General features: G+C 35.3%; 1 protein-coding gene across 4 annotated transcripts; it reads left to right on the top strand.

Moving 5' to 3' along the window:
* The first annotated feature begins 442 nt into the window (after positions 1-442).
* LOC106130726 (casein kinase I) lies at positions 443-26,830 on the top strand. Of its 4 annotated transcripts, none has more exons than XM_013329630.2 (9): positions 443-759; positions 10,059-10,165; positions 16,730-16,851; positions 17,375-17,569; positions 19,291-19,390; positions 20,750-20,852; positions 21,418-21,504; positions 21,831-22,010; positions 22,544-23,513. In XM_013329630.2, exons 1-9 carry the CDS (start codon positions 628-630, stop codon positions 22,643-22,645), a joined length of 1,128 nt encoding a protein of 375 aa, XP_013185084.1. In that variant the 5' UTR covers positions 443-627; the 3' UTR covers positions 22,646-23,513. The 4 variants fall into 4 exon arrangements, with proteins under 4 accessions (XP_013185084.1, XP_013185085.1, XP_013185086.1 ...); XM_013329631.2 differs by lacking the exon at positions 443-759 and adding an exon at positions 2,480-2,750 and having other exon boundaries at positions 22,544-23,511; XM_013329632.2 differs by lacking the exons at positions 443-759; positions 22,544-23,513 and adding exons at positions 7,781-8,140; positions 23,610-26,830.
* The last annotated feature ends 234 nt before the right edge of the window (positions 26,831-27,064 follow it).

The following is a 27,064-nucleotide window of genomic DNA, read 5'->3' as shown; positions in this document are numbered from 1 at the left end:
ATGCTAAAAACTATATTTATACCAAAACAAAAAAAATAATAATTGTCATTATGCCTATTGAACTAGATACGAAAAAAGAAGAAATTATGAGAAAAAAATATATCATTAAATTGTTTTCAACTTGTGGACTGTGGCTTTCCGTTGTTATTTCTGTTTTCTATCCTTTCTTGTTGCTTAGTTGTAAGTCTACCTAAATTATCAATAAATAATTAAATAAGATAGGTAAGACATCCAGTTTAAAAAAGGATTTCTGTACTTTGTAGATAGCAAACATGGGAACGTCACTCACGTTCAGTGTTGCCCACTAAGCGCTTCTAGCACTAAATCTGGCGCTCTTAAAGCCACGCGACCAAAGTTTGGAGTTTTATTCATGCGATTTGGCAATCTGGCGTTTTTTGAGGACTATCTGGCGCATTCGTCGAAGACAGTTAGAAACACTGCTCACGTCAGTTCAGTCATGTCAAGTCATAAAGTCAAAACCATTCATTTTTGTTTTATCCACAAATTTACAAAATAAAAGTTATGTTAGCGTGTCAGGACCTGTTTCGGTGTTTATTTGTTATTTCTGTGTGACACGTTAAATTCGGTTTATCACTTTTTTGGATTTTACTATCATTATCATTGAAAATGAGTTCGTTTGAACACATGTTGGCTTTTCGTGGGGAACTGTTGATCATAGGAAAGTACAGAATAATCAGAAGAATAGGTGGTGGTTCCTTCGGAGATATCTACTTAGGAATAAACATTTCCAATGGCGAGGTAAGTCCTTTACTAACCTTAAGAGCATGTCAAAAATGACCTGGTTGACTCTCAAAAGTTTATGGTTGTGAAATCTGGTTACGGAATTGTCCAAATGGCAACCTAGTTATTGGGCTGACACATGCAAAATATGAAAATATTATTATAAATACATAAAACACTTTGTTATTAATACAAAGAGTATAACTTTTCTGTTATACTTGTTTGTTGACAAAAACAAAAGTTGAAGTTTTGAGATAGGTGTTATCAGCTGATCGTTTTGTATTTAGTCGTGTTTTGTACGTAGTTCTGATAATTTTCATGTTTTTGGCTTCTTATCTAAGTTTTAACATTAAAAACTAATATTAAACTTGTGTTTGGTTTAGTTCATGTGGGTTTATTTCAAAAATTAATAAATATTATAATGTAACATCATTCAGATTGAGCTAGCCCTAAAGTAAGTTGGATACATGTGTTATTTAAAGGACTTAATTTGAAAAGACAGGCAGTTTGCTTTGAAAAAAAAATTTTTTTTTCACCTACATACATACATTCTTAGTATTTTATTCAAAGTTGGGTAGTTTTGCTGTGAGAGTGTTACTTTTGAGGATGCTTTTATTTAATTTTGTATGAATTGCTGAACTTTGAAGAAAATTTAACCGAAAGTGCTTAAAAATATGCAAGAAATTAATGTGAAACTTCTTAGTTTTCTTCTTTTTGTTCTCCTGGTCAAAGGCATTTTTATGGCACTGTATGTTACTATAAATGCTTTTAGTTACATACATATTCCTTTTGGAAAAGACAGAGCCAACAGTGTCAAAGACACTTAATAGCCATATTCAGCAAGGCCTTATAATGCTTTTACTTATGTATAAACATAGATTTTCTTAAGCCATACCTTTTAAAACAGGCTTTTATATAAAATATTTTTTGCAGCATTTGACAGTATTGAAAAATTCATAATTATGCAAAATAATAATATTTTGGGCAAGATATTATATATTATATATATTTTGAAGTAAGATAGAGAGGTGATAACACACTATTGTACACTGTTATTGGTTCCTTTATGTAACAGAATTGTGTGATTGTGTTTTGTGTAATTTTGAATCCAATTCAAGCTGATGTAGCAATTTAATATTTCACTGTAAAAACTGTTTGGTAGGTTCCTATCTCTTTTTATAACCTATTTTGGTGTATGAGTTTATCTTGTTCTTTAGTAATACATAATTATGTATTAAATTTCTGTTGTAAACTTAATTTTTTTTAATACTCTTAGCCAGTAATAATGCACTATGAAATTGGGCGGGAAATTTTTTTCTACACGAGTTCAAGGTATTCTTTAGAATTCGATTTTTCTTTACTATAATTTGGTAGATACGGCTGCCTGTTAATCAAAAAGCTTGAACATCATGCAATCCATAACCTCGTAATACAGGTATCTTAAATAAATTTAAGAGATCTAAGATGCTGCCACGTTTTAATTTTCTACTAAACATTGAAAATTCGTTCTAATGGCAACAAAAGAAAAGATCGAAATCGAAGCGTCGTCGTTCAGAAATCAGTGGCAAATGAATAATCAAAAAATGTCAGCTTATAATTCTCGTCTTTTTGTTTCGAGTCTGTGTGTTTTATGCTTATCTTAAATCTTTTTATTTACACAAGTATTGTCTAGTGCATATTTAAAAACCTCATTTTCTCTTCGATCTTGTTTTGCAAGGAAATTACTGTAATCCACTATCGGATCTATTTTTGAACGTGTACGTCGTCCATTCAGTCAGATTCCTAAAATGTAGCCGTGAATTTATTGTTGTTTTTATTTCTCCCGTGCGTAAATTCGTGGGATCAATTACTTCATTCATTATCTTCGCGGTCGTATAACAAAATCCACAAAAATGTCGTCGAGTATTATAAAAGAAGTTGTTTTCACGGGAAAATACAAGGTGATGAAAAAGATTGGTTTTGGTTCGTTTGGAGATATTTATTTGGCGATCAACATTGCAAACGGCGAGGTAATTACTGCAATTTTAGTTTCTATATTTCTTTCAACAAAATAACACGTTTCGTATGCTTAAATACGATATCGATGGTGCGTATGTCCCGCGCGAAATGGTGGGGGAACGTGTTGATTATTCTGAATGACGTACATATTTGTAGAAAATTATGCGACGTTTCGTCGTTGTAATATCTATAATCTCTAGGTCACTGGAGTTTCCTTGACTAATCGATAACTCTTTGATGGCTCGCATCTATTTTCATCTTAATTTCCTTGTTACATTCAATATTCATTTTTGTCTAGAGCTTCACTATTGTGGTACTTTTTTAGTACCTGATTATCTGAAATTTTCTAATATATATCATAAACTTTCTATCCGGTGCTTTTGCGACATTAAGTTAGAGGTAAAAGGTCTCAATTTCGAATTATGTTTTCCTAACTATCAAAAGTTAGTCAAGTTTTTGTTACATTTATTACTATTCTTAATGTATGCATTATTAACTGTGTCATTGTTATTGTCAGTTTCAAAAACACTGTTACCTGTTTATTCCTTAACATTAACACTTCTATACTATCCATACTAATATTATTACATTCTTTACTTCAAAACCACTGAACAGATCACCATGAAATTTTGTTTATCAAGAAGGACATATCCGTGGCGCGCGGGAAGATCTTGACAACTAGACCTACATGTTTTTTTTTTTATTGGTCCAAACGCTTTCTAATCCTATTATTCACCTTGTCAAAAAAAAACAGCCAGATTGGTAGAATAATTGCGGAGATATTGCATTTGGTAGTATGTGGATAACTCGATAATTAGGGATTTTTTCTTGACAAGACTATATATCAATTTTCGAATTCTCAGAACTTTTGTGAAAATTATTACAAGTTGTTTTATCAACTTACGATCTGAAAACAAATGAGGTTCCTAATCTGATATGTGAATTTGTTCCTTTAGAAATTGTACCTCCTTCCCCGATGTAAACTGATAAAACGAATTAATCGGTTATACTCGATTTATATCATACGTACGTTACTTAATATTTTGATTAATACATTTAAAATTTATTTATTGTTTTACATAGTAAATTGATATATTCAGATAATAAGTTAATCTTACGCAAGTATAATTGTTTTCTAGTTTGGTAGGTACATAACTTTGATCAATCTCACAATATTTTTATATTTTAATAAATATTGTCTTTCGTACTAGCTGTTGTCCAAAGCTTCGCCTGCGTAAAAAGTAACTCACATCAGGCTCCATCGAATACAATATACAATAAAAAGGTTTTTACATTTGTAAGCATTTTGTCACTAGCTTTTATTTTTAAGGAATATAAAAAAGGAAAGACTTGGTTAAGAAAGCTGTGATTAGAAAGAAAGAAGAGTATAAAGAGGAATTTGATAAAAGGCTATCAGAAGACTTTCAGTCAAATTTGAAAGTATTCTGGAAATCCGTAAGGTCAGCCCGAGGAAAAACTATAACCAGAGAGCTGACTAGGATCCGATGCCAGGATGGTAGCGTTGTGAAAGGAGAAGAATGTGTGCTAAAGATATAGAAGGAATATTTTAAAAGTTTATTTGAAAAAAAGGAAGGACATAATAACGATTTCTGCTATAGCGAAGAAAAAGAGAATGAGATGAAAGGCCAAATTGAAATTTTCGAAATTGTGGAAGCACTTAAGAGTATGAAAGCGGGTAAGGCTGCTGGGTATGATAGAGTGTCGGTCGAGATGCTAAAAGCAGGAAAAGGCGTAGTAGCTAGTCAGTTGTACTGCCTTTTCAATTTGTGTTGGAGAAGCGGCCGAGTACCAACCAAAAGATTGGTGTAAGGCTGTTATCGTACCACTTTACAAAAGAAAAGGGTCACAACTGGACTGCAAAAATTATCGTGGTATAAGCCTGCTTAGCGTCGTCGGCAAATTGTATGCTAAGGTATTGATTAATAGAGTCAGGAATGAAACTGATGATAAAATATGGGATGCTCAAGCGGGATTTTGAACGGGAATGGGATGTACTGATCAGGTCTTTTCTTTGCGGTGCATAGCCGAAAAGTTTTTGGCCAAGAGTCAAAAAGTCTATTGCACATTCGTAGATCTGGAAAAGGCCTATGACAGAGTTGTGAGGAATGAATTGTGGTCAGCACTTTCTATGCATGGGGTGAGCAGTCTCTCAATACGAGCACTGAAATCCTTATATGAGGATTCGAGTGCTTGTTTAAGGATAAACGGAGCGCACACTGAGTGGTTTAAGATTGAGAAAGGCGTTAGGCAAGGATGTGTTGCGTCACCGTGGCTGTTCCACCTATTTATGGATAGTTGTTTGACAGATTTGAAAGAGTCTGAAAGTGGATTAAGGATGAATGAGTTACTCGTCAAATGTCTGCTCTATGCCGACGATCAGGTTATACTGGCGTCATCAGCGGAGAAGTTACAAGAGATGGTAAACTGTATGCATGAAGCTTTAAAGGAGAAAGGAATGAAAGTGAACGTACGTAAAACTAAAACACTGGTTTTTGAAATGGAGAAAGAAATGACAGCATATAATATTTTTATTGGAGGAGAAAAAGTTGAGCAAGTGAAAGAGTTTGTATATCTAGGATCAAAGTTAACATCAGATGGCAAGTGTGATAGTGATATTGAAAGGAGAGTGAACACGGGGAACATGGTAAATGGAGCTTTGCATGCCTTTATGAGCAGTCAGAAACTATCCAAAAAGGCTCGACTGGCTGTGCATGGCGTGTTCGTCCCGACATTAATGTATGGAAGTGAAAGTTGGGTATGGCAAAAGAAGCACGAAAGCAGAATAAATGCAGTGGAAATGAGAGCGTTAAGGAGTATGATGGGTGTGAAATAGAGTGACCGGATAAGGAACAGCGTGATAAGGGAATGTTGTGATGTGAAAGAAGATGTAGTTACAGGAATAGAAAAGGGTATGTTAAGATGGTTCGGTCATGTGGAGAGGATGAATGAAAGCAGGTTGACTAAGCAGATATACAAGGAGAGTGTGGAGGGAAAGGTCGGAGTGGGAAGACCTAGACGAACGTATCTTGATCAAATTAAGGACGTCCTGGTAAAGGGTCAGGTCAAAAGTATCCGAAACCGCCGAGCTTGCATGAAGAGAGTTATGAATGTGGATGAAGCGATGGAAGTATGCGGAGATCGTGGCAATTGGAAAGAGGTAGTCTTTGCCTACCCCTCCGGGAAAGAGGCGTGATTTTATGTATGTACATATGTAGTAATAGAAATATGATGATAGTAATAGAAAATAATGTTCTGGGGGTACATTTTTAATAATGGCGGCCCAGTTTTCGCAAGCAAGTCAAGGTCGCAAAGTATGCAGATGAAGTTGCTGCCCATCCACCAAGGATTTTAATAACAGTTTCGGTTTAAAATTGTTGTTTACTACAAAAAAGACGAAATATAATAGGTGAAAAACTTGATAACTCATCTTTACATTCTGGAAAATATATTGATAAATGGATTAGTCACTTGATAAGTCGTCGGTACGCATATTGACATGTCGATTATTTCAAAAACTAAGAAAAATTATGCAAATTACTGTACGATATTCGAATCATCGTAAAAAGTTTACCTTAGATAAAGTATAAGTTATAAATGTAACAAACAATTGCATTTTCCAGAGAAAGCCAAAGTTTAAAATGGCTGCCCTGTAAAATTGCTTTTTTCAACATGTCAAATTCTTCCCGCGGGGCACGGATATTCTCATGACAGATTTCATCTGTCAGTGTAAGCTTGTAATAAAAGAGAAAAGATATGTATATTTTGTTTTACGTACATACATATAATCACGTCTACATCCCTTGCGGGGTAGACAGAGCAAGAGACTCAAAGGCCAGAAGTCGCTGGATATTTAATAAGGGGTCCATCCAATAAGGCAAATACTTCAATGATGGAATTGTGATTCAGAGAAAACAGGTTGCTAACCCAACTCACAAATGAAGAATAGGTACTATGTTCATGTAGCTTTAGAGTGGTGTATGGTTAACGGCACTTTTAAATAGAACCACTACATATGTTTGTTTTTTATTAAATATTGGATTAGGCATTTGTTATCCATCGCACCTGATGGTTTGTGACAATGAAGACAAAAATGTTACGTGTCTATCCAAGAGATACCCGTTTATTCTACTATTGAATATTCACAGACAAAACTTGTCTGAGAGTACAGGTTTTGGCATTTTTTCCATGTCATAAAATGTCATAAAAAGCAACTAAGAAAAAGTCTAACAAAGTTGGGATTCTTCTTGTAGGTGTTAGGCTAGCAACCAGTCACTTTTTGAATCTCCATCTTAAGCCAAACAGTTGAACATGCCGTTTTAGTCTCTTAAGGGATGTAGATATAATTTTATGTATCTCTCAAACTGAAAATATTTATTGCATAACTACTTGTAGCCTTAGCTCTCAAACTAAACATGATCAAAATTAATAATGGTGATTTTATTTTTAATTATTAATTCATTATAAATAGAAAACTTAAATAAATGAATTCAAATCTATACTAATATTATAAAGCTGAAGCGTTTGTTTGTTTGTTTGAATGAGCTTATATCAGGAACTACTGGTTCTATTTGAAAAATTTTGCGTTGAATAGATCATTTATTGAGGAAGGCTTTAGGCTATATAACATCACACTGCAACTATAAGGAGCAAAGAAATAATGGAAAATGTGAAAAAAAAACAGGGAAATTATTCATCCTTGAGGGCTTCAATGTTGCCCAAAATAACTATTCCACGCGGACGAAGTCGCGAGCACAGCTAGTTAAAACTAAAGCTAAAAATACTAATAAAAAGGGATTTTTTTTTATTAAAAACAAAAATTTTATTTAATTTACAAATTGTACACTCCTTGCATAGCATTTCATAATTAAACTGGGTATTTCTAAGTGATAAATAATTTAAAAAAATTACTTAGAAATATCTAGTGTTACGTTGTGGTTTAGATTTTTTATTTTATAACATAGTAATTATTTACTTTATGATTATGGTAACATTTGTACCAAGTTTTTATAGTAGAATCAATACCGACCACTGGCAACACTGCCATTGTGACGTCACGTAAAATAGGCTGACGACATCTTTTTAGACTTCGTATTAAAATGATTTTCACTAGTTTTTCGTAGTGTTTCTACGTTTTATTGTGTTTTTGAACAATAATAGACGCTAAATTTCATTAGTGTAGTGTAAATTAAGCTCAGTGGAATGGGCATTTTTTAATTTTTGTGACTGCAAGTGATGAAGGTAAAAGAAAATGGCTACCTTCGAACGCATGTTGTTGACCAGGAAACGGGTGATAATAGCCGAGAAATACAACGTTATTCGCAAAATCGGCGGTGGAAGCTTTGGGGATATCTTCTTAGCGATAAACATCCATGATGGAGAGGTAAATTCCACTTCAGAAATGTATTTTCCCTTTACTGTTCATCTCGCTTGACGATACTCTTGCGTCAAGGGGGCCATGTATTTCGGGAATTTAGTTGTTGAAAATGGCGTCTGGGCGTATTCATCATGAATTACTAGTTTTCTTGAATACTATGAACTTGTATGGTCAATTTTGGCGATCCTCTTTTCATTTAATCAGTTTTACGTAATGGTACATACTGCGAAATAATATGGTTACAAATTGAAACTGTGAAAGTATAGATCCTTTGTCATGTCCTTCTCATGATTATCCAATTATACTATGTACCCTTTTATATTTTCTCTAGGTTTCAAGTCTGTTTCTTATTGTAATAGGAAATACTTTTTTTTTTCAATATTTAGGTCACCTGTTCAAAGTTACATTATGTTTTACATTAATTAATATTTTAAAGTTTTTTTTTATTTAGATAATAATAAATTTCCCAAGTTTTGTATCAAGAGAAACCCTAACTAGATAATCTCTGTAGTTTTTACAGTAGATTTATTTGTAAGAAGTTTATTTATTTAATCATCGAAACCTTTACTCTTCAGTATTAACAATATTAATCTCAATTACATCATATTTAATAAACATAGAAATTCACATCAATTGGTCAATGGATGGGTTAAACCGCAAAATGCCAATAATCACCTCTGTCATGGGCATTCCAGGAAATTCTCTCTCTTTGAACATCATGTGGCGAGTGGCGTAGAGATGTCGCGACATCTCTACGCCACTCGCCACACATCACATAACATCGAACACAAAAGGAACCTTTATGCAAAATTTCAATTAAAGAGCTGTTTCTATTCTGTGGTCCTACCTATTTGGTTATGAAGTGGGTGAAGCTGAGCATTTTACAAAAAGCTTTATCTGTAAAATTGACTATTTAGGATTGTTTTTATAAGTGAAAGCAATTAATAAATCTTGACATTTTGCCCTTGGGTCTTGGGTTCCCTGTAAAAACATGAAAGAAAAGCAGGAGAGACTGGACTGAAATTGCATAAAGTCTCGAGATCTCTCACCCTCTCAGATCTATTTGTGGTGTAACCATCAGTTGCCACACCAGATCTTACCATTTTAAAAGTGTGATACCAAATTCCGAGGCTCCTACAATTTAGATGAAGAGAGGAATGTGACCTTAATGTTCTTGAATAAAATTATCATGAATCAGAAAGAAAGGAAAAGTCAGGACAGTCAGTCAGCGAAAGAAGTATGCAGGGTTCATAGCCAGTGGAGAGATGTAGTCTCTGCCTATCTCTCTGACAACGAGGCGAGATTTATGAATAACAATAGCCTCATTGATTGTGCTTTTCAGTCCACCTTTGTGCTAAAATAGATTAGGTATTCACCATCATATCATTTAAATGAGTCATTGAAGGTGACTGTATCAACCAAATTTTATTATCAGGGAATTTTTATTTGTAAACATGTTATATAATGGAGAGTCAGCTGTAAGATGTATGTGTATTGCTTCAAAACATGTTTTGAGCATTGGCCTCAATTTTTGTATTCAACCTACAAACTTATTTGCCATTGCCTATTTTTTCTTCTTCTGTTTGTTATTAAAACAGCTATTGCGTATAAATAAGATATATCTTATATAGGTAGGTATACTTAGTTATTATTTATCTTATTTGTATTATTTTAGGCTAAGTGTTGGTTTAAATAGAGTTATTTATTAAATAAAGTTTAATACATAAAGTTCACTCTTTGTAACAGACATGACATTATATATTTTAATATATTTTAATATATTGGACAAGCTGGAAGTTAGTTTGGTGCAACATAAGATTGTCCATATTCAATATATATCTGCTTAGTTGCAAATCCTGTAACAAACACTAATATAAAAAAAAATTAAAGATAGTATGCACAAAAAAATATATTTTTGTTACAGGAGGTAGCAGTAAAAGTCGAATCTATAAAGGCGCGCCACCCGCAGCTCCTCTATGAGAGCAGAGTGTATAAGATGCTCCAAGGGGGCATCGGAATACCACACATAAGGTATGAATGTTCTCTTACTATTATTATGTATGCAAAGAAATGAAAGAGGGAATAGGATACTAAAGGCTTAGAAACTTGGGATTCTTTTTTAGGTGATGGGCTGGCAACCTGTCACTAGTTGAATCTCAATTCTATTGTTAAGCCAAATAGCTGAACGTGGACATTCAGTCTTTTCAAAACTGTTGGCTCTGTCTACCTCGCAAGGGAGATAGACGTGACCATATGTATGTATGTAGGAATGAATGAAGAAATGAACCCTGATGCACGGGATATGGCTCTATGTTACAATAACACAAACAAGTGGAAGGCGCGCACGGAAGCTAGTATACCATGGTTACAATTTTAAATTAATAGTTTTCTGTGATTTGATAGGTTTGAAAGGTATATGTAGTATATAGTTATTACCTAGTAAGTTTCTTGCCTAAGTTATTAAAATAAATTGAGTACTCACCCCAAACCCGTAAATAGCATGGCTCACCACGTAATTTGATCAAATCGAGGATGTCTTGGCGAAAAGTCAGGTCAAGTGTGCCCTTAATTTAAAAAGTGGAAGTGGAAAAATGTAGGCTCGCTTTGCCTACCCCACTGGGAAAAAGGGGGGAATTTGTTATGTAAAGCTGGCTCTTTTCAAAAACTGCTGATGCTGATGAGGCATAATATTATGTTGTCAGTCCAGATATTGTCCCTACGGAATATATTTTTATGTTTATCGTGTTTCAAAGATTCTACATAGATATAAGTATGGCTGCTATGAAAATAGAAGGCAGGAATGCAGCCGCGCACTGAAGCGGAACGCGGTGTCGCTTGCCATGTATTTTCTTTGTAAAAGGAAAACCCGAATTGATTTCAATGTTGTGTTCGTTTGATTAGATTTTGTAAGATTACACTTTTATCTTTTCCATTTTTAATTATACTCAAAAAATATTATAGTTTAGTTTGTTTCCATACTATACGTAAGCGCAGACGCTTGCAAAATCCATAAATAATAAGAGTAATTCCATAAAACAATACCGAAGCAAATTTTTTTTAAATTCGGTTTTAAATTTTCTGAAATCTTTCATATTATTAGATGTGTTGCTCCCGTGGGAATGTCTGCAAAGAGTCTGTAGGTTTTAGTATTATTCGTAGTGGCAATCATTTTATGATTGTACTTTTTTGGATTTTCTTATTTTCTAAGAGTTGTTTCCCGTACCCATGGGAATTTTGGGATGTTATCTCTTTTTGCTCCTCTTACTCAATAATACCACAATTAAAACAAGGAACGGACATGGCAAAATTAAGCTTACTAAGCCTTATGACGTCTGCGCCCCACGTTCTATCTTAGTACCTAAGCTATTCTCTGTATAGCAATAAGATTTTTGTTTTATGATGGTTCTCATTCGCCTCACCTTAATCCCAATGATTATGGTACGGATAAATGTTGAACCATAAATTCTTATCATAATTTAAAAGTGTATTAATTTTCTAATATGAAACTGAATGCAACAAAATCGTTATTACATTTTTTATTTCAATTCTCTTCCTGTAATTATAAATTATAAAAGATGATTATGATAAACTTCATGCAGTCCTCAAATTATGCCGTTGAACTTTATTTATAGTGCCTTTCTAACCGAATGAATGCTAAGCACGTTTTCATTGATATTTTGCAGAAGCGTGGCACGAAACGTGTCCGGCTGAAGGGCCACTGGTCAGAGGAGATTCTTTTGTTAGATATTTTATTGTTTTATTGAGACGATCAAAATACCCTGCTGTTAAGAAATATGAGAATCTGATTAACTTGAACGAAATGAATGTAGATGAAACAGAAGTAGACAGGTAGGTATGCAGAGATCTGGCAATTAAAGGTGCCGCCTCTGCCTACTTTTCTGAGAAAGTTTATTTGTTGTTAAGTGCTTTTCACGGTTCATAGAATAAAAAACTAAAATTTATTCTAAATTCAAAACTTAAAACAAATTTTTCCTACATTCTAAACGTCAACTTAAAATTCAAGAATTAAACAAACAGAGGGCTTATCGCGGAAACGGATCTCTTATGAGTCAACCGTTGTGATGTAGATAACGACACATAAAAAAAATACCATAGACATGCCACGACTTGTCTATGGCTCCGACGTTATTGACCCGTTGTCTCTGACTCATGGGAGGTATCGAGAACGGTCTGCGTTGTTTTTTTTTTATTCCGACCAAACAGGTCCAACTTGCGAGTTTACAAATGATTGGGTAACTTTATTCCCGATAACCAAGTTGATGCATTAATAATATTGTCGCATCACTATTTGACATCGACACGTACTTGACAATATAAATATTTTGGGTTAACGACAGGATTTTTCTAGTCAACCTGGTGAATTTCATAACTTTCTCTAGTCTTTAAACAGTCATTTCAAGGCATCAACAAGGCCCATATGAACCAAATAGCGCCAGCTGTTATCGACGTTAACAATACTGACAAGGTTCATTTAAATAAAATAGAATATACTTTGTTTTCATTAAAGATCAGCTTGCTTGAAGATTTCGTTTAAAAATTTAGGTACTTTCTATGAAGATTGCATTTATGTTTAACACAAAAAAAAAATATTGAATTTTATGTTCAGTTTTGAATAGAATTTTGGCATTGATGCAACAAAAAGGCTCTATTATGCAATGACCTTGTTGGATTCGGGTAAGGCTGCTAAATCTATGGACAATTTCATTGAACAGTCTCATGTGTCAACGCCTACTTGAGTCAAATTATACCTACAACAATTACTGTTAATCCTACTTCCTACTAATATTATAAATGCGTACGGATGTGTGTTTGTTGCTTCTTACACTGTCACGCAAAAACTACAGAACGGATTTTTATGAAACTTTGCAGTAATAATATAGCTTACATTGGAATAACATAAGAGAATTGAAGTAGTGGGCAACAGTAAGTATAAAAAGTAAATAGTTCTACATTCATTCATGTTTTTTAATGTAGACAATGTGCATTCGTCAACGATTTAGATTTAAGAGATCTATATGTATTTGTAAATTGACGTCCGATGAAAATGCTGCAGTGTAGTTTGTTCCGCCGCTTCTTCTACACATGCGCTTTGGAAGCGGTAGTAGTTATAATTAGATTTAAGTTATGTGACGTCAATAAGTGAAGAATCTAGGGAAGACTTGGAGCGACATAAAACGCGAGGATGGCGACGCACTGTGGATGCCCTCTGCCCCAGCTAGGGGACATAGGACCTTAAGTAAGACGTCAATAAGTGATACCTTGTATCCAATTTTGAAAATAAATCTATTCTATTCTATTTAAAATAATTGAGAAAGAAACCACTGTTGTCGTGACTACCCAAAGTAGTAGTGATTCGACCTTCCAAAAACCAACGGTTACAAGGTTTGAATGCCTACCAAAATGTGTCGCCGGGCACAATTCATTCGCCACAGAAACAAATTGTTTGCAAAGAAACATGTGCAATTTTTGTTTGTTTTTTTTTCACGAACACGTTTTCAAACCTAACTGGTTTGTTTGGAGATTTGCAGACTTTTGTGGAACAACTTTTATTGTTAAAACCAAAGATCCCGTTAACTTGCGTTCCTGCGGGAATTTTGGGAAATCCTCTCCAAGTGCGCCCCTAGGCACAATAAGATAAAATTAATAGAGATTTAAGGCGTATTAAGTCGCTGGCAACTGTTGTAAAAAAAAAATGGTACCATTTTGAGAATTACAGTTTAATTACAGACTTGGAATATCCGCATCTTCCTTTATTGAAAAATTAATTATTCAAATACCTTAATAAATATTGATTCTTTTATTTTCACTTCTCTTTATTACTCTCGTTTAGTCATCAAGTTCAATACACTAATCGCTTCATCGAGGCGAAACTAATAGTTTTCCAGTTCGGGTTAAACTGTTAATCTGTCACGGAAGCGTTTTGCGAGTGAAAATGGGAATTAAAATCGTGCCGTCTCGTATCTTGTAATAGTTTACGCATTCGGTTATGTAATAATAACTTATGGTAGGCACAATCGGAGCAATGTATGTGACGTCGAAGGTGTGAATAACTTGATTGTCCATCAAGAGTGATGTTTCCGTGCTTTACAGAGCATGTAATGAGCGAAACTACTTTTACAACTTAATTTAACAATGGTGTGCTGGACGGACAGATGTAGCAATAGCAACGTACAGAAATCCTTAAGATTTTTTTTTGTCTCGTAGTTGAGCAAGGTCCCCCTAAAACCCTTATAACATTGAAAGGTTACAATATGCCGTTAGTATGATTATAGACATTCACTTCAGTAATCAAAATACCTTATCTTTTTGGATGTGGTCCCCGACAGCGTTAACGAAGCCGGGGGGCGACTATAAGTTAGGGTTTTACCCAAAGGAGATTCTTTTGTTAGATATTTATATTGTTTTATTGAGACGATCAAAATACCCTGTTGTTAAGAAATAACAGAATCTGATTAACTTGAAAGAAATGAATGTAGATGAAACAGAAGTAGCCAGTAGGTATGCAGAGATCTGGCAATTAAAGGTGCCGCCTTTGCCTACTTTTCTGAGAAAGTGGCGTCATTATTTGTTGTTAAGTGCTTTTCACGGTTCGAAGAGAACTCGAGAGTGTTTCGAAGGGATTCGTCTGACTTCCACAACCTTTGCAGGGAAAACTAACCCATATTAGATCATTGTTACTTTTGGCCCTAAATATCGGGTTAATTCGCATTTGTCACTTAATTAGAAATTTACAAATTTTCTTGATTAATTATGAGAAACTAATATGGCGTGTAGTTAGTGTGATATTTAAATATCGACCTTGACTCCACTAGACTCATGAATCGGTTTGCTTGGTCCAAGCGTGGGTTGCAGTTGAACGGTCAACCGACCTCGATAGCTTGATAACTGCCTCCCGACTTTACTTATCATCATCACTTCAGCCGTAGGACGTCCACTGCTGAACATGGGCCTCCCCAAATAACTTTCACTTCGCTTTGTTGAAGCGACTTGCATCCAACTTTTCCACTCTGATTTCACCAAATCATCTCGTGGGGGCGAGATGAACCGATTACGTGCTCGAGAACGTTTGACCCGGCTGACTAACTTTAGTGAGGATAATGCCATCTGACTTGGGTGAGGATAATGTGTAATCGAGTGTCGGACCCAGGGCTCCGAAGCTTGCAACTTAACACGCAAAGAAGACAGAATCTAATCAAGCGACAAAGACTTGCTTGCACGCAGTTTTCTGCGCAGTTGTAAAAGCTGACAAATATCAATATGTAAATGTTATAGTGTCAAAATATCACTCGAGATGACTCATCACAATGGTAAACAAGTACCAGTACTGGTTTACAATTTCTATAGTCTTAATATTATTCAGAATCCTATGCGTGCAACCATTATAGAACTTTGATAGTTAATCGGTAAAAAATCAGTGTCTTTATTCACGCGGCCGAAGTCGCGGTTAAGGGCTAGTTTAAAATAATATGAAGTGATAGACATATTTATCGCATCCTTATCAAATGCAGGCGACATATGTTTCTATCGACTAGTGCCAGCACTAAGGTTTTTCTTATCGCACGCGCTTTTTGTCACGTAGTACCAGTTTTAATTAAGAAAGTCGGGGTAAAGTATATCGTGCCTAGTATATTTTACTAAAGTTGTAGAAAAAGTGATGGCCTGTTTGAAATTTAAATATTTTGACAGAAAAATAATAAAACATTGAAGACTTAAAGCACTATTTTATCTATTATTATAGTCTTTATTATATCTATACTATCGTCTAAATGTACGTTATTTACTATTTACATGTACTAGGTAAGGTCAACAGGATTATTTTACAATCAAGACTTCTAAGCAATTACTTTGTTTTATTTTATAGGTTTTTTTTGTATATAATATCAGCTTTTAATACCAATCAAATTGTTGCATCTTGTAGTATTTTTAAAATATGCTTTATACTCGAACATTTTGTATAGTAAACAATTGCAGTTTTGAGGACATTCATTGCGATATTTGTCATTTCGTTGTGAAATTTAGGCATGTCTCCTTTGAGACCCACTTTTTGGCGGCTCTCGCGATTCTTATTTGCATTCACGAATTATATGAAGCCATTGTGTTTCGCTTTTTTATAGTATAGCTTTGTAACAATTCTAATTTGCCTATATTATCATTTTTTGAGTTTTATACTCAAAAAATGGTTTTTTGATCTGAATTAAAATATTTTTTAAATGACTTTGAAAAAAATCCTATTTTCAACTAGTAAATTGAACCATACAAATCGGAATAAGACAAAAAAAATCATCATTGTACAGTAGGAAAATTAACTAAATAAAGATTGAAACTATAGAAATTACTTTTATCTTGCATTTGTTAACTTGTCAATCAAATCGACATGCAAGATCAGCTCAATTATATCGGTCTACCCAAATACTGCAAATTCGCCTCTATAACCGCGTCACCGAGTTTTTATTTTATATATTATAATATATAACTTTTACTACAGTCTACTATATGCGGACTACTTGTACTATAGTCTCAAATTCCAAATTAAATTTATAAATGAAAAATTTACATAACCTATCTTTGTTGCAGATGGTACGGCTACGAGAAAGACCACAATATCCTCGTGATGGACCTGCTCGGTCCGTCGCTGGAGGACCTCTTCAATTTCTGCTCGCGCCAGTTCACCATCAAGACGGTTCTCATGCTTGCAGGTGGGTTTTAAACTCGATACTTACTGTCCTACTTGCCTCGCTTCTTGGTAGAAACTTGCTTATTTATGGTAGTTTTTTTTTAAAGGGTTTATTCTTAAAGTCGGTGGAGCTAACATCATTTTGATACAATGATTTTGTTTTAATCAAAATTCAGTCTACTTACTTGAAAACAGTACTAATTTATATTGCAGTCATTTAGTATTCAAGCAAATTAAAGGAATTTCTACAACTGCAATTGATTATTGTATAATAAAAGTTTGGTTTAATCTGAGCAAAGTGACTCAAAAATTATCTGGGAAATTGTTATCATACCTTCCCTAATGCGAAGATTTGACATTATCACAGCACAATTAGCTTCTGAATAAAAGGTTCTTGAGGAAGGTAAAAAATACATAGTTTAAGTAAAAAAAAAATATTTATTAATTTTTTTTTCCTACCAGATCACGGTTCGCGCGCGCAACTAAACTACGCAAGAATACGGTCCCCCCTAAACGTATTATTCATGCGCCACCCATCCTTTCAGATCAAATGCTGGGCCGCGTGGAGTTCATCCATTGCAAGTGTTTCATCCACCGTGACATCAAACCAGACAACTTTCTGATGGGCATCGGCCGCCATTGCAACAAGCTTTACATGATTGACTTCGGCCTCGCCAAAAAGTATAGGGACCTGCGCACGAGAGCGCACATCTCCTATCGCGAGGACAAGAATTTGACTGGTGAGTTTTGTAGGCCAATGTACTGTTTAACATACATACATAAAATCACGCCTCTTTCCCGGAGGGGTAGGCAGAGACTACCTCTTTCCACTTGCCACGATCTCTGCATACTTCCTTCGCTTCATCCACATTCATAACTCTCTTCATGCAAGCTCGGCGGCTTCGGGTACTTTTGACCTGACTCTTTACCAGGACGTCCTTAATTTGATCAAGATACGTTCGTTTAGGTCTTCCCACTCCGACCTTTCCCTCCACACTCTCCTTGTACAGGGTGGGGCAGGAATTAGTTAACATTTTAAAAAATCATTAAAAAAAAAACTATTACATTTACATTAAAAATTATTTATTTAAGAGATAGCTTATAAAATGGAAATTACTTTTTTTTTAAATAATATCATTTAAATAGCCACCATCACGGCGTTGGCATTCCTCTAAACGAGCACGAAAATTTTCGAATACTCGCCGTAATAAAGATCGTGGGATCGCTGACATTTCGTCTCTAATTGAAGAAATGTCTTTGGTTTGTGGGTATAGACACGATGTTTTAGATATCCCCAACGTAAAAAATCGGCTGGTGTTAGGTCAGGGCTCCTAGGTGGCCACGGAATGTCACCTCTTCGGGAAATGAGCTTTTCTGGGAACATTTCTTTGACGACCGGTAGGGATTCATTAGACGTGTGGCAAGTCGCTCCATCTTGCTGAAACCACGTCTGCCGATTGTAGCCGGCAAATTCTTGCAGCTGTGGTGTCAAAAATTCTCTCAGCAGCTTCACATACTCGGAGGAGTTTACTGTGATCGTACGGCCACGAAAATCCTCAAAAAAATAAGGTCCAATGATTCCTGTAGCTGAAATGGCTGCCCATACAGTGACCTTAGGGGAATGAAGAGGCCTTTGATGTTTAGCCCTGGGATTTTAGCTGCTCCAATATCTGTAATTTTGTTTATTGACGTGCCCATTGAGATGGAAGTTGGCTTCGTCAGAGAACAAGATGTTGTCAAAGTTACGGAAGCGATCCGACATTGTTTCAGCATATGTTTTGCGTAAAATCAAATCATTAGGCTTTAGTTCTTGCACTAATTGAATCTTATATGGATGTTATTTTAAATCACATTTCAAAATGCGGCGTAAAGACGTGAGAGATATGCCTAATTCAGCCGAGCGTTTGCGCGTCGACAAATTTGGATCGCGCCGAACTGAAGCTGAAACTCTCTGCACGTTCTCATCACTCCGTGAAGTCCGTGGGCCGCCGGTTTGCTTCACATTTAGCGTCGATCCGGTCTCTTCAAATTTGTTTACCCATTTCTTTATTAAAACTGAGCTTGGGCACTCATTTAGGTCGTGTAAATGGAATTCCACGCGAAATAGACGCCGCACAGTGATGAGCGAACTATTGTTTAAATAAAATTGCTTTACGCAAAAGGCACGCTGCGGTCCCGTGAAGCGATCCATGTCAACTAAATTTCCAAGAACTGAGCTAGCTGTTAGACCTCTCCCCGCACCACGCCCCTCTGCTGTTTGCGCGCGAAGTCAAATTCAAATGTAAACAAATTCATGGCCCACCCTGTATATCTGCTTAGTCAACCTGTTTTCATTCATCCTCTCCACATGACTGTTTAAGCAAAAACATTTTAATGGTTTTAGCGATTATACAATCTTATTGCCTAAATACAGCCTGCTAGTTTGGGAATAAATAAAATACGATTGTCATATGTTTTGCAGGTACGGCGCGTTACGCGTCGATCAACGCTCACCTTGGCATCGAACAGTCGCGGCGGGACGACATGGAGTCGCTGGGCTATGTACTTATGTACTTTAACAGGTGAGCACATTTTTTTAGGTGAGCACATTCTTTTTTTAAATTTTACGTTCATGGATACATGTAGCACATGTAGCTTTTAGAGAAAAACCTTCAGTAATAGCAAAATCCTAAGTTGCAGTCATGAAAATCTTACATGTACGTTTTCTCATTGCTTAAATCTCGCTGTGCCACAGACTCGTCTATATACAAACTAGGATAATGCAATGATTATATGAGTAGTTGAAACTATTAATTTCTATGCGAATGTTATTATGATTTGGACATAAGTGCTTGTGATTCATAGGTCAGACGCTTAATATTCCAATACGTCATGCCATTGTGACGTTTTGTGAGTCAATGAAGGGGACAAGTCTATATGATGCAGACAAGTAAATAAAAACAGACAAACAGATTTAACTAGAAATGAATATATTATTGTTTTTCAGTTCGAATATGTATTTTTTTTTAAATAAAAAGCACCTCATTTCTTCCTGTGCTCAGTGTGCTCTTTGCTCTATGTACGGTGTAAAGAGTTGTTAAGAAGAGTTTTAGTTTTAATTCGATGAATCTTGTAGAGACAACATTCTACATAAGTAATATAAAAAGTCACTTTTGCTTGTTAGTTTTTGATATTAGCTGGGATTCTGTTCCATCAGTCCCATTGTATGTAATCGTCATTAACGAATTCCACGGAAACAGATAATTTTCCATTTAAAAGGCACCTTTCTGAATACTCTTTCTTTTATTCCCATTTTATTGTAATTCAACGCACACTGATCGGGTTTCCCTCGCGTGTGGCTAATCTAAGTGTGTCGGTATGTGACGATGATACGTCTAAACTGAATGTGTGTTAACCACATTAGTTATATTGAAGTGGCGTAAACTAGGTCGCACTAATATATTATATTTATTTAGTGTGTATAGAAAGAATCCATAATTCATACTTAACTAATCATTGAATCTTCCTCCTGGCAGTCCCGGTTGCATCCTTGCCTCTCTGGAGAGAAGCCTTTGAATACTAACCGATGCTCTTACGGTGTACCTATGGGAGTCGCTTTGTGTAAAAACCTGACTCGCCCAATCTAGGATCGATGGTCAAAGGCATACCTCGGGCTCCTCTTCAGAGTGGTGAAGATGCAACCGAGATTAAAGCCGCGCGAAAAACAATCGCTGTCCCGTTCCACGTCATAATAATAAGCGACACAGCCCGTTTTTCGCGCGATAAAAACGGCGTCGCGCGTGCCTTGCTACGAAGGTTGGGGGAAGAAGATATTGTAAACGCGAAAGTCTTATCTGGCTTCTTGTGGTTATGCTTTCACAATTTAACTTATGAATTTTGAAATGCCTTTATATTAATTGACTATTTTATTTGTTTTGCAGAGGTTCACTGCCGTGGCAAGGGCTTAAAGCCATCACGAAAAAACAGAAGTACGAGCGCATTAGCGAGAAGAAAATGTCCACACCCGTCGAAGTGCTTTGCAAAGTATGTATTTTGTTGTTTTCATATTAAATTTCATCATATGTTTCACCTACTGTTAATTATCATCCGGTTTGATAAAAGTATTACACGAGAGAATGGATTATAATTTATTTTTTTAGGCAAATCTGCTAAAAACCTGTAACTATTCCATCATTTTAACAGCTGAATGTTTTTTCACATTCAGCTGTTTTAAGACTTTCAGTCACAGTTTTCAAGACTGCTAGCTTTGTCTTCACCACAAGGGATATAGACGTGATTATATAAATGAAAGAATGATTAAATCTTGTATCAACTCATTAGATATATGTATGTACGCCCAAGTAAATTTTAAAATACCGGTAACTACCGATTCCGCGGGAATTTCGGAAAATCCTTTGAAAACACTCCCCACAGAATATTTATACCAAATGGCTTCTTATCTAGACCATAAAAGGAACAAGCCAAATTTCAAATCTGTAGACCGAACGGTCTCGGCTGTACGTTGTCAGTCACTCACTCACTCGCTCAGTAATGGAAGAGTTTTAAATAAATTTATGTAATTCTAACAATTTCTTTGCTTTTGTTATAGGGATTCCCGGCTGAGTTCGCGATGTATCTAAATTATTGCCGCGGTCTCACTTTCGACGAGCCGCCAGACTACATGTATCTCAGACAGGTGAGTATAGTCGAAGTTTGAAATTTAATTTTCCTTGTTCAGTTGAGCTAAATCAGATCAAATCAGTAATTAGGTAGATTTTACATATTTCATGAGACAATTTATTTACATAGCTTGGAATCATCCTGTCATATTTTTTTAGGGTACTCTTTATTCGATTTTTTATTATTTAACGTGGTCTTTTAATGACTGTTGTCTCTGTATACCCTGCAAGACCTGAATATATGTTATGTTATATGTACAAATGCGGACTTTTCCCAATTGTGATCTCTTCCACCTAACCAAATTTGTATGATGACAATTGATTAGAATTGTAATCCCAACAGTTGTTCCGTATCCTGTTCCGCACGATGAACTACCAATACGACTACACGTTCGACTGGACGATCCTCCGGCAGCACAAGCAGCACAAGCAGCACATGGAGGGCGCGGCCGCCGCCGACCGCCGCTCGCCGTCCGTGCAGCGCCGCGCCAACCAGCCGCCGCAGCCGCCCAACAACAACGAGGTACTGTACCTGTTTCTGCAGGGTAAAACGGAGTGCCGTGCCCGCTTTGTTTGGTACTATGTATATGAATAAAATGTTGTCTTTTCTAGTGTATTCTGGCTACTATAGGGTGGGTCATTTTAGGTTCGAAGACGGAGATGTCATACCCCAAATCAAGGCAATAATTAATCAATTTAACTACAAATCGGCGCTCGCTTTGTCAAAATTTATTAAGTTATTAGTATATACTTTCTTTGTTATATTATGGCAGCAGGAAGCAAGGTGATTCTAAGTTTCATTGCTAGGTACACTCCATACGACGATGGTACTCGAAATCTATTCACGAAGCCACACTATTGATTCTTAAATTGTTTTTTTATTCCATCTCTTTCTAACCTTTCCCATACCAGTAGGCGGAGAGTACGTCATTACCACGGTCATTACGTGTTACTTTTGCTTCATACGACAACGTAAAGGTCGTTTCAGGATACTCTTGTCCTAACCATCCAGCCCCGTTTACATCCCATCCCATTAAACTCCAATCTCCTTTCTAGGTAAAATCAGTGAACGCGACCAACGATTCAGCTGCCAAACAAGCGATCAAGCCCCACCAGTCAGTCAGTCAGTTGAAGAAGAAACTCACTGCGATCTCCTAAACGAACCTATGATCCCTCGAATTAGGCGGTCACATGACTTAAATTTAAGCCAAATTACTCGCGCGGTTTTTCTTTTAGCATAGTTACCCGTGAAAACGACAAAATCATTCGGTAGAATATAAAAAAAAAACAGTCTATGGTTTCAAAACTCGTCCCGCTCAAAAAGGAATAGTTTCTCTATTAAAATAAAAAGTATTATTTTATAATTATAGTAAGGGATTAGATCTCTGTGATGTTATTGTGTGTGTTGTGTAAATTTCTACTTTATAAGGTGTAAAGATGATTCGCACGCAATAAGCATGTGGGCTGATATGACAATATATCTATCTATATATAATCTTTTAGAATTATTGCATTATTGTACTTAAAAAATTGTATAAAGAAAAAAATTGGTCGTTGATGGTCAAAAATAGGACGCCGCTGAGATAATAACATCGGTAGTGGCGCAGCTGTGTGAATTTTGTGTAAATTTATTAAAAAAATTACAAATAAATCATGTCTTTTATACTCTGAAGTTTAATTTTTTTTTGGGATTAAATATAAAGGTTAGTTGGGGATCATTGAGGAGATCTTTGAAGGATTGAAACGGTAAAAAGAAATATTTGTTGGTATTATATTAAAAAAAAAAAATAGTCTTCTGTTGAGCGTAGGATTTGTATTGTAATTAAAGGTGGTATTGGAATTTAATGGTATGATCAAAACATTCCATGTAGGTATTTAACAGGTTATATTTGGGACCACATATATTTTCATGAATAGTTATCAGAAAAATCATTCAAGTTGTAATAAGTGTTGGAGAATTAAGCTTTATTTTTATATAGATTATTTTATATAGGTTATATCTTTGGTGCAATATACATAGTATTGTCAATTAGCTTTAGGAAACTGTCATAACAATTTTTGAAATATTTTATCTTTGTTTTTACACAGATTAATGAATAACAATACTATCTCTTGTCCGTAGTGAAAGAAATTACGGCGTTCGGCAGCCACGGGTGGTCCGGCTAAGAAGAGGGCGCGATAGCGAGTGAAGTGTGTGTGTTTATGTGACGTTGTGTCGGGAACCCGGACGCCGCGCGTGCGTCGCCTAAAATTGGACTTTAATACAGTGATAGCTCGCCCTGAAAGTGGCGACACGACATGATATGAACTAAAATTATTTATGAAGCGACTAAGTCTTTGGTAAGTCAATAGATATTTGTGTTTTTGTAAATTATTTGTTGCACAGAACATTATCCCGGCCTCGGATCAAGCTGGTTTAGCCTAGGTTTAGTGTTTTCCGATGAAACGTCGTGAGAAAACCTGGATATAATGTGTATCTATGATCCAAGTTAAGTTTGCAGTCGTTTGACTAGACTGTGGTCATAGTAGAATCCCATTTAATTCTCTGGGAAAACCAGCACAAACCGATAATCCTAATTTCAAATTTCAGCTAAATATTCTGGGCTACATATATATTTTTCCTTTTCCATAAAAAAAATCTGATTTACATCAAGTCGTGTCGCTAATGTGTTTATATTAATATGGCGATTAACACGCCATGCATTGATTGATTTGAAACCTTATCAATGTTCAAGGTTGAAGAAACCACTGCCCGAGAAGGGCTTGAATAGACCTCTTGATTTAACGGTCAAAGTGAATTTCTATGTCTATCCGTATGTCGGGTCGGCGGATTCCATTTACCTCCAAATTCGTAACTAGCGAAGAGGTGTCATGTATGAAATAACTCGCCGATGTGTAGAGACCTTTATACTCCAATGTTTCCAACATTCATGCCAAATTTGATTTCCAAATGTTAAGAGTTTTAAGTGGTTTCTGCGGGAAAACAACTTAAAACTGATGTACTGTAGAAACTAGTCATAAAACTAAAGGTTTTGGCGAAATTTCATCAAAATCTTATCATTCGGAAATAAAACTTGAGCATACAAGTGTGTTACAGTGAACTTCGGTAATGTAACTTTATTTGTAGCAAAAACAGAGATGACTAACGTAAGATTTTCGTTACACAAATTTTATATCATTTAGGATCCATCATTTAATCATTTTTTTTTCCGTTTTTATTCAATTCAATGTAATAAATTAATTGGTGTAACATGTAAACTCGGTGGAAATCCGTTGTAGTTGTAATATGATTAGTTTTTGATGTTAGTTTTCTAATAAGTGCTGTCGATTGGCTAATAGGATGTTAATAAGAACATTGTCATGTCAACTTTTTATTTAAAGATGGATGTCGTGATTGATGAGATAATGTTTCTAAACAGGTCTCTATTTGATTTCGTATTGTGGCGCAATCTACAAGGGAGAATGTGAGACAGTAGCAAGTTGAACTACGTATGTTTAATTTTGAAGTAAATTTTCACCATTAGAAATTATAAAAGCAATTCTCAAAGATACTGTCTAAATGCATATATGTCAAAAAGTTCCCAAGGAACAGATGTATTAAACTTAAATTATATTTACAATAAGGATTTTAATTAAATGGACAAAGATTTAGATAAAATTTAAATTTCATAATAAAAGTAGATGATGTTTTATGTTTTAAATTGGCGTCTTATTGGTCGATTGGTATTAACTCCATTAGAGGAATATTAATATAAGCGCCTATTGTCCGCTCGGTCACACTAATATTGTAATATTTGCATAGTGTGAGTGAGAGAGCAATAGATGCCCCCATCTTTTTCTCTCCCATTCTTTTGTGATAGATGTTATTATTATATGAATTAAATTGTTTTTTTCTATCGAGCTACAGCAATCTATTGTAAATATACGGGATTGCTTTAGCAAATGTGACTATCTCTTGAACGCTATAATATGATATTTGTTTAAAAGTTCATTAAAAATTACTGATTACTAATGTAAGTAGGTTTTCTGTAATAAAAGAGAAAATGTAAAAAAAAATGAAAATGTTTAGTTGTAAAATCTGATTTCCGTTTCTTGGGATAGCGTTATCTGCGCGTCCCCAGCTAGATATAGGCTATTTTTTTTATTTCGGCAAACTAAAAGCGCATATAAAATTGTACATAAATTATCATTAAGCGCAGGCAATGCTACCCGAAGAATGTCGGTACATATGTATCGCGTATTTTAAAATATAGAAATATTATTATAATTGTAAATAGAAAAGTGTTCATTGTGTTTATTTTTTTAAGGAACAGTAAAATTTTTGGGTTAACTAAGCGACGGCGCCCCGGCACACTGCAATAAAATTCATGTGAACTTGCACCGACCGGGTGGATTTTTTGGGTGTTGTCAGTGTAGTGTAGGCATGTGTCAAATAAATTAACTAATCAAATTCAAGTACGATGATTTAGAGCCTAAAATAAATGTTAAAGGGTATGGGAAGTTACGCAATGCGCATATTAGACGCGAATTTATTTATATGCACACGCCTTGATTAACGTTGGAAGTACCAAAAAGCCTAGTGTTTTTTTTTTAACACAGAACAAATTATCCAAATTCTTATACGGCAAGCGTAACAGTTTTTAGTTTAATTTGTTCAGATATTCTTCTTGTACACGCTGACAACACACATAATGTTTGGTAGACAATAGTATTTCGCTACAATGCTTCCAGGATTCGAGACAAGGAAAGCGGGGTGCCGCTTCTATGTATGTAATTAAGTGTATGTGAGTGAATGGGGTTGTGAGGGTAGCCGGTCAAGATTACTGCGCTGTGCTGTGCATGGTTGATTTAATAGCTACATACATATATAGTTAGAAATAACAAGCTTAAGGTACTATTAGACGTAGACACCGCGTCCACAAAGTTTTTGTTAAGATATTTAACAATTTGTCAGTAGATTTTTTTTTACAAAGACAAACAGTGAATGAAATTAATAAGGGTGGGTAGTTTGAAACTGAACGCGATCGTGACAAAAACTCCATAAGACAGTTTTTTTTAAATAATGGCAACACTTATGCCAGTGTGCTGTGTACAGCACAGCACAGTATTTCCAAACCCGATTAGTCCACGTGTGTTTGATCAATTGGGGACAAAATGTGTGAAAAGGCATTGACAATGGAATTTGTGACCTAATTTGTGATAAAACAGATCTCATATTCCTTTTTTTTACACAACAATGTTGCGTGAAAACCGCAGGCGAGCATATTTTTGTCCCCGCTTGAATGAGTTTACTCAATGTATGCACTTTTAACTTTAAATTAATAAATATTAAATAAACAATTATCGTTTTGTTTCATTTTTGACGTCTAAACCCACAATAGTAACCTAACTACCTATTATATCAGTGATTAGCAAATTTAAAGCGGAAAATTCAAAATAATTTATTATGAGCGATTAGAAAATAAATGATAATAATACTCGTATGGACAGTGGTTCAAGAGCACTGAAGAATTAGTTCATTGATACGTACCTACTTGCCAATTGTGAACCACGATGTTTTCCAACCATACATTTTAA

This window comes from Amyelois transitella, chromosome 23, assembly GCF_032362555.1.
Source record: "Amyelois transitella isolate CPQ chromosome 23, ilAmyTran1.1, whole genome shotgun sequence".
NCBI lineage: Eukaryota > Metazoa > Arthropoda > Insecta > Lepidoptera > Pyralidae > Amyelois > Amyelois transitella.
This window is presented reverse-complemented; position numbering and strand designations above follow the sequence as displayed.